This window comes from Seriola dumerili, unplaced genomic scaffold (genome assembly GCF_002260705.1).
Source record: "Seriola dumerili isolate Sdu_G_001 unplaced genomic scaffold, Sdu_1.0 BDQW01000301.1, whole genome shotgun sequence".
In the NCBI taxonomy this organism is placed as follows: Eukaryota; Metazoa; Chordata; class Actinopteri; order Carangiformes; family Carangidae; genus Seriola; species Seriola dumerili.
Window position 1 is genome coordinate 939753 of NW_019174556.1, and position 9382 is coordinate 949134.

Sequence of the window (9382 nt, forward strand, 5' to 3'; positions counted from 1 at the left end):
TGTTCAAGAGTCCCAGTAAACCATGACCGAACTCATTGAATTGAGCCACCAATTTACTTTATTATTTACACCTGTGCTTTTCCTACTGTAACATGTCAAGGGGGAACATGTGACCCAGTGCAACAACATGGTTCATTGATGTATTCTGTTTCTGGACAACAATGGAGCTCTAAGGCAAAGAGGAATAAGATACATCAGGCTTTGGCTCCACAGACAGTACATGTTGGTGGGCTCAGTTCATTGTTGGTTTTGCTCTTTTCACAGGATTTGTTGACAATATGAAAACTATAGAATATCACCAGACTTGTCCTCTAACAGTCAAGTCAACCGCATTTGTGTTGCTCACCCTGCTCAAGATTACTTAAGTACTATATAGGTGAAATGACTTCTATTCTACAGGCGATCAATGTTCACCAGACATTACTGATCATTGTGGGAGGGCGATAATCATGGTATTACACAAACACACTTCCTTAGCTGTTACACCAGTGATCTTTGTGTTTTCTGCCGGTCTCTGTGACCCTACCTCCGTGTCTTTTTCCTTTCTGCCCGTCTCTCCCTCATTTACTGCAAGAGCACAACACCCACACCTGATCTATCATCATCATTTATTGCAAACTCACAGTTTGTACAGTGCATACATTATACTGTGATTTTCAAAGTTCAGCATACAAAACACAGTATCTGTCTGTCTCACTCATACGCACAGACACACACCAACAGCACACACTGAGCCCTTCACACAGATTTACGAGAAGCCCAAAAACAAACCATGGTTTACAAAAGCTCATCTTCAACTTTAACACTTGTACATTGACACTATTTCTCACTTTCTTCCCTCTCTTACTCACACACACTCACACACACACACACACACACCCACACACACACACACACACACCCACACACACACACACACACACCCACACACACACACACACACACCCACACACACACACACACACACACACACACAGGAAACACCTGTCCTATGCGCGCTTAGTACCACAGAAACTCAGTGACACATTAACACATCACATGTGCCTTACTCTGCAGAATACGTGGAACAATGTCAGTAATATCTCTTACTGAAACAATAATTACGTGAGAGAAAATCGTTGATATACTAAAAGCTACAAGGACACAGTCTGCTGCTTTTGAAGTGGTTTAATCCCAGCTCTGATACAACTTAAATTATGAATTAAATAAAAAAAAGACTGCTGAAAATGAATGTGATCTTTTGTTTTTTCAGGTTTTTAGTACAACTAAAACACATTTGGCCTCAGTGGTCCTCGTATTAAAGACACATTATGAATCACATCCAATTTCTACTCTAGAACTATATTGACAACAATACTGATTTCTCTGGCCTCTGAAGATATACTTCATATTTATACATACGTATATTTCTGTATATTTATGTTCTACATAGATTCTAAAACTAAGAAAACACATGCAGATACACACAATACAAGCAAATTAAGAAAGCATGTTCATCAATTTGACAACACATGCGCCACAAATACACCAAACACAACCAAAATTTCTCTTTTTATCAGCACATTAAATCCAGAAATTCTAACCGCATTCACCAATTTTAGCTTCCTTTCACTGGCTCCCTATCCATGTCAGATCAGACTCTCTTTTTTAAGGTGCTTCTAACAACATACAAAATCTTAAATGGGCAGGTCCCTTCTGTATCTGTAGGATCTCCGTACACCTCATACTTACAACCTGTGCTCTGTGGTCTCGGAATTTGATTCGAGGATCTAACGACAGAGGGTGTCGCAATGCTGTACAGATTGTTAAGCCTCTGATTTTTTTAATATACATAAATAATTAATGTTCGTACAAAAACTGTGTCCCTCTAATTTTTATAGCGAATTAACTTCCTGTACATCCATTCTTCTCCCTGCTCATCTTTTTTCCTTGTCCAAATGGAGACTTTGGGGGTTTGGACATACACATTTCTGCATTTTCCTCAAAGAATGACACTTTGAATATTTTCTTCTTTTCTTTCTTCTTAGCAGTAATACTATTTTAGTAGTATTATTTAGTATTGTCCTTCAATACATGATTCATCTGAATCTGACAGGTTTTTAGAAAAAAAACCAAAAACCAAAAAACACGGATTCAATAAAGCATGGGACATGGACATGTGACGATAATGAGATTGAATGAAATAAAACAAAGTATAAATATGTATCAAGAGTTCTTCTCAGTAGCGGTTCTGGCTGTATGATTAAAATATTCCATTTTCAACTGCAAATAAAATAGTGTAAACATTTTTACATTTACTCATTTGGCAGATGCTTTAATCCAAAGTGACTTACAAGTGAGGGACAACACTACGTCTATTCAATAAGGTGAAGGTAAAGGTAAGGTGATCAGGTGAAGAGGTGCACTGACAGTGCCTAGTAAGTGCTAGTTAGGCATGTTGGGATGTTTGAGGTTTTAGACATTTACACTGCTACGTTTTAGTTTTAAAATGCATGACTTCTGCGTTCTAGTTTTAAAACTAAAACATGGATGGAAGAGATGAATCTTCAAGAGATTCTTTAAAGACAGAGAAGGAAATCAGCATGTAAAGATACTCCTAAACCTTAAAGATGTCCACAACTGCTGGACAATATAACAAAGTTCAATTAGTTGGCCTCCGTTTCTTGTTACTGATCTCTTCAACAACTACAGACAAAGACAGGATGAAACCCACTCTTATCACTGATCTACAACCAGTGTACAGCTTTACTGTCCTTATGTCAAAGATTCGTATTTACAGAGTGAAACCTGATCCTGGATCTGTGTGAAGTTCATGCCATGCGGCATGTATGACATGTGTCACATCGTCACCGACGTGTGTGTGTGTATTCATCTTGAATGACCTGAGCATGAGTAAGAAAGTGTCACTGTATGTGTGTGACTGACACATGTCATTACCTGTGTAATGCAGTAAGGTTCAGTGTGTACGTGTTTGTGCCTGTGTGTCGTACAGCTGGTTGTGGTCATGTACACAAGTGGATAAGGCTACAGGCATCACATTTCACCCAGTGCCTGTGTGCTATGTGATACTGCAGTGTACCTGTATGTGTGTGTGTGTGTGTGTGTGTGTATGAACGATAGCCCCCAGGTCCTGTTCCAGAGCAGCGATCACACACAGAGAGACAGTGACAGAGGCGAACTGCAACTAACAACCAGTGAAGCATTCAGAGCTTCTGACAGGATGTAAGATTTCGAGAATTTTCTGTGGTCTCGGCTCGCTCCGCCTCAGCAGGGGAAGATGGAGATCAGAATAGAGTGACGCTCTGGATTTGGACCCAGGCTGTCTCAGCGAGTGCTTCGCTGAATAATTGATCCCTCGGCTTGTGACTTGTTGAAGATGAGGAAGGCAGCGTTGATGGTTTGGATCAGCCTTTTGGTGCAAGGTCGGTTCTGCACGATCAGTTTGATGTTTATGACTTATAGTTTTGTTTTGTCTCTTTAAAACCTACTCTGCGCTGTTTGTTTGTTACTTTGTCTGTCTCTTTGCTTTTGTCCTCACCTTTTTTTTTTTGTCTGTCGTAACCTTTCTTTCCTCTTCATGTGCCTTTTGACCTCTCAGTGTCCCATGGTGCCCAGGGTCATTATGCCCGCAAACTTCTGAATGACCTGATGGAGGACTACTCCAACGCTCTGAGACCTGTGGAGGACACAGACAGTGCCCTCAATGTCTCGCTGCAGATTACGCTGTCACAGATCAAAGATATGGTGAGCAGAGAGGAAACTGAAATTCAACAACAGATTTAGAGCTACAACTGCAACTGCACACCCCTGCCACAGATACAACAATTTAACCCCACATAAAGTTCTCTTTTGATTCTATGTCTATAAATTCCTCCATTCTGGTTGAGAATATCAAAAACACATATATTCTGTACATTGTTGTGTCAACCCTTAAAGTTACAGGAGACTACACTGAGTTAATATTCAAATCCAAGACAGCATATGTTTCATGGCTGCACCATTACATCACATAGAAAATATACATAATATTTTGTGAATCAATTACATGTTATAAACCTCTAGAGGGATCAGTATTTGCTTCATATTTTAAAAAAGATAAACCTCAATCTGCCAAACGATGAAGGTGATTATGAAGACAGAGATCTGTTGTTGCTCGTGGCTCTTCTAACTGCCTCATAAAGGCTTGCATTTGTCACATGTTCATATAATATGTGCAGTGAAACGCAGAGCGGCATATTCTTGATGCTGCGCTAAAGAGGCCAGTGTGCAATGCAGAATTATCATTAGAGTATGAGTAGAAAAAAAGAATAAAAGTAATCAAGATTAACCAGCAAAGATTTATCATACATTAACAAATCACTCTAAGGTGAAGATGCTCCAAACAGCAGAGATGTAGATATAGATCTTTCCTTCCAGGATGTATCAAACATATGTCAAGATTGACAGAATCATGTTGATGAGGCATACACACTCAGTATCCACTTAATTAGTTAAACATGTACAGTCTAATGCGATTCAATATGACTTTTCTCCCATAAAGTTTACTTTTATCAAGCCTATGGTTTTATAGTTTTTAAGAACATAGGTCATAGATATTGATAGTGTTGCTTGATATTCAGAAGCATTTCTAATATTCTTCTAACTTCATGTATTTAATAGGGAAGACAAAAAACCCCCACACTTCTCAATATGATGGAGTCCAGTACAACACCACCTTTAACCATGCCCTCAGGAATAAACATATAATTGAATCTACACATTTCTAACAATGTCACTAGATTGTCATTTGATGTCATTAGACTCTAGATGTTTACCTAATAAAGGCGCAACTCACTGGAAATTAAAATCTAGGTATAATTAGATGCAGCACAACGTCCAGTGCCAGGAAGTATTCAAAAAGTATTAAAGTATTGCACTTTCAGAAAGGCAGGGAACTTGCTAAAGAAATATATAAAAGAGAAACAGTTGAAACTGATCCAGCAAATGATTTTCGTGCCTAATATTTTGTAGGTGAAGCTCCAAAAACACATTAACACAAACTCCACATTATGCACTAAACAGCACTGTTCTGGAGATGATATTCAGTGACAACCTGCAAGTTTAATGCACACCTCTGTGAACGTGTGTGTGTGTGTGTGTGTGTGCAGGATGAGAGGAACCAGGTTCTTACCACGTACCTGTGGATCAGGCAGGTCTGGCATGATGCCTACCTGAAGTGGGAAAAAGAGGACTATGACGACTTAGAGATGATCAACATCCCCAGCGACCTGGTTTGGAAGCCGGACATCGTCCTCTACAACAAGTCAGTAACAAGTGATGGATGTAAAACAGGGAACAGAGAGAGGAAAGTCAAACAAATAGAAAGAGACAGAGAGGGAGATATGAGGGGGAAGTGTTGAGTGCAAGCATCTACAAATGTGTACTTTCCACTTGATGTCCATGCAGGGCAGATGAGGAGTCAGGTGCATCCAGCACTAATGTGAAGCTGCGTTATAATGGAGAGATCGTCTGGGACTCTCCGGCCATCACAAAGAGCACATGTGTGGTGGATGTCTCTTACTTCCCTTTTGACTGGCAGCAGTGCAACCTCACCTTTGGCTCCTGGACCTACAATGGCAATCAGGTGTATTAACTGTTTCTGCTTCTCTGCTGTGCGTCTGTACAACTGAAATACTCATAGTATGTATGCGCAAATACTGGTAATTACTTAGTCACTTTCAAGTTTTGAGTTTCAAGAAGGGCAATAGTACAACAAGGAAGCAATAAAAGGTCAAATGACAAAAAAAACCCCACACTTTCTTTCATACCTTATGTTTTATAATTTAGATGAACCAACATTTTAAGTGACAAAAATCCAAATAAGATCACAGAGAAAGATCTTTTTGTGTCCGATTACCATCGTACCATCTTGGTCTGTCTTGGTTTCCATATTGTTCTTTTGGTGGAATGGAAACTCCAACTTGTTTATTGTGTCTGTTTGTCTGTTAGGCCTGGTAATCAGTACAGGGGATGTACCAGCCTCGTGTCCACTATGTTCTCCTCAATATTTCAATTTTTCATAACTCTTGATTTAAAACAATATTTATGCGGGATTTCATATTAAAAACTTCCACTGTATGTGTGTTCTCTACACAGGTGGACATCAGTTTGGGCATGGACAGCGGAGACCTGTCTGACTTTGTGGAGAACGTGGAGTGGGAGTGCCACGGCATGCCTGCAGTTAGAAATGTTATGATGTATGGCTGCTGCTCTGACCCCTACACTGAAATCACCTACACCCTGCTCCTGAAGCGCCGCTCCTCTTTCTACATCTTCAACCTGCTCCTGCCCTGCTTCCTCATCTCGTTTCTCGCCCCGCTGGGTTTCTATCTGCCGGCTGACTCCGGGGAGAAGGTTTCCCTCGGGGTCACAGTGCTTCTGGCGCTCACTGTGTTCCAGTTGCTGGTGGCTGAGAGCATGCCTCCTGCAGAAAGCATGCCCTATATAGGTTTGAATTATTATATACTATTCATAGTATGAAAGCCATTTTGCCACCAGGAAAAGTATAAATTGGATGAAAAGTTTATATAAGGTCAGAATGTTGACTCAGTGTCTTATAATTTAATCAAAAACTTTATTTATAATTTTGACTTAATATCTCATATTATTGGGCAGCATGGTGGTGCAGTGGTTAGCACTGTTGCCTGCAGCAACAGTTAAGGTTAGATTAACTGGTGTCTCTAAATTGCCTGTAATTGCCCGAATGGACGGATCTCATGAAGTTGACTTAGTAGGTCATGGATCATAGGCTTCCATTTAAAGCACAGTTATACAACTTTGAGACAAAATTGGCTAAACCTCTCAATAACTTGGTTAAGAAAGATGGATATGTCTTTGTATCATGATATAAATGGGACTACAGATTTCCAGATCACTGGTGATGAAGTGAGGGAGTTGAAGGAGTATGTAAATGTGCAACCCTGTATTGTACATATTAGAGCTTCTATGCAGATGTTGCCTTTCAACTAATTCCCCTTCATAAAATGATCTTTTTCTCTGTTTTGTTCCCAAGGGAAATACTATATTGCCACCATGACTATGATCACAGCCTCCACCTCTCTCACCATCTTTATCATGAACATTCATTTCTGTGGTGCTGAGGCCAAGCCAGTCCCTCACTGGGCTAAGGTGCTCATCATCGATTACATGTCCAAAATCTTCTTCGTCTACGAGGTGGGGGAGAACTGCACTACACCAGAGAGCGAGAGGACCCCACTGTACCCCGAGGAACCCTTGAGCGATAAGGACTGCTACCATGACGACCGTTTTCATGACGGCATCTACCATCACGACAGTGACCCGTACAAGTACAGCAATAGCCACAGCGTGCACCACAGCAACAAGCATCACAAAAGCCAGGCGAATGGCACCGCCAACGGCAGGAGTCATCATTATAACAACCATAACAACCACGCTTCCAGATTGGAGAGAGGTGACGCAAAAAGAGAGCCAACCCAACGCTACCACCACATCAGGAGGGATGAACTGGACTACCAGGCCCCCCCCCATCCACAAAACCTCCAGCATCTCAATGGTGGGCTGAAGGAACAGCTCCTCTATTCCACAGAAAAACATCAAGTCCCTGCCTGCCCCTGCTGCTGCCCCTGCCTCCAACATAAACAGGTGCATCACCACTGCTCGCCGTTTCTCCCTTTACTCACTTTACCTACTTATCTGATTACTGCTCTTCTTCTAAAGTTTCTTTAAGTGCTTGCTTGAGTTTACCTATCTGTCTCTTCCTCAGGTGGTGAAGAACATCCAGTACATCGCCAACTGCTTCCGCGAGCAGAGAGCGACGTGTGTCAAGGCAGCAGAGTGGAAGAAGGTTGCCAAGGTGATGGATAGGTTTTTCATGTGGATCTTCTTCGTCATGGTCTTCCTCATGAGCATTCTCATTATCGCTAAGGCCTCCTGACAGCCTCCTCCTCATCTTTTCACCTCCACTGTAACATTCATCCTCCAACACTGCTGGACCTCAGTGTTACTCCAGAGTCACCTCATTTCTACTTTAAAGCGACATCAGATGAATCAAAACAGTTTTGTCTACAAGGAGACATTTGATATGTCAGTATTGTGTTTTGTGTATGTGTGTTTGTGTAGGGTTAATTGTTGTTTTTATCTTGCTCTGACATAAAGAGCACAAGGTCACTGCACACACATTGACCATTTAACCACACACACACAACGAAATTCATCAAAGCCTCTCGGTTAGTTAACATCAGGTGTGCTTGCATGTGTCGCAGAGCAGTGGAGCGGTAAGACAATCTAGGCCTCACCTTGAACATGCATGGGCTCTCCATTATTGATGAGCTAACAGCCAGACATCCAGCTATAGGCATTATATTACTTGCATTACGTTTTAAGCAACCAGATGATGCTGTTTTCCAGAGTCGGTTACAACGAGAGCGCCAGCAGAGGAACCTTAAATACTTATGAAACAACAACCTTATGTATGATCTAAAATAGGGCAAAGGTCGGTGACACCACACAGAATCACACACGTCCTCATAAGGATTGTCACTAATAGAGATAAAAATGAGCTTAATACATTAAAGCCGGGGGAAACTGGAGAAGTGGTTTTTTAGTTTAGATGTCAGAAATCAGTTTACATAAGTTGTGAATACTTGAATTTGAGAAGTGAAAGGATGAATGTTTACTTTTCTTTCATAAGATCCCTCACTTTTTAATGCAACATTTGGACCTTGCATCCTACCTCCAGAGAATGAATGGTGGGTATATTTTACCTGTTGACATTTTGCTTATTGGTCCAGTAAAAAAATCTTGATATCTTGTTATCAAAACAGCTTTTACTCATTGTCCCAGCAGTTTGCGCTGTGGTACAAACCTAATTTGTTATATATAATGTGTGTATACATTTTTGCAATGCCGTCCATTTGTTTTGTTTTTTTGCATATAAAATGTTATTTCATTACTTCATACTTTTTTCTGCAAAATCATTGCTTTTATACAGGGTGTCATCTCCATTGATTTGTTTAATGAACAAAAAAAAAAAAGAACAAATATCCAGCATTAATGATCATACAGATGCGAGTATAAATCACTCAGTAACAGGAAGGTGTGAATTAGGTGCAAAGTGCAGGTGAATGAATGAGCCTGGGTTTGTGTCCATTACCAAAATAGCCTGTAGAGGGCAGATAAGCTACAATCCACATGGTAGTCGGTTACTGAATGACTGAATAAATGAATAGATGACGGTATAAATGACTGAAGGAATGCATGAATAAATGAATGAATGAACTCCATGCATAACAAAGTGAACATCTAAGTACATGTATACAGAAAGTGCCCAATGGACGGCTCAATGACACCAAAGGGCATAAAA

General features: G+C 40.6%; 1 protein-coding gene across 1 annotated transcript; it reads left to right on the forward strand.

Moving 5' to 3' along the window:
- Positions 1-3289: 3289 nt before the first annotated feature.
- LOC111231439 (neuronal acetylcholine receptor subunit alpha-9-I-like) lies at positions 3290-8944 on the forward strand. Its single transcript, XM_022758532.1, has 7 exons — positions 3290-3422; positions 3599-3744; positions 5148-5302; positions 5446-5623; positions 6136-6487; positions 7052-7662; positions 7784-8944. The coding sequence occupies exons 1-7, from the start codon at positions 3377-3379 to the stop codon at positions 7952-7954; spliced, it is 1659 nt and encodes a 552-aa protein (XP_022614253.1). The 5' UTR covers positions 3290-3376; the 3' UTR covers positions 7955-8944.
- The last annotated feature ends 438 nt before the right edge of the window (positions 8945-9382 follow it).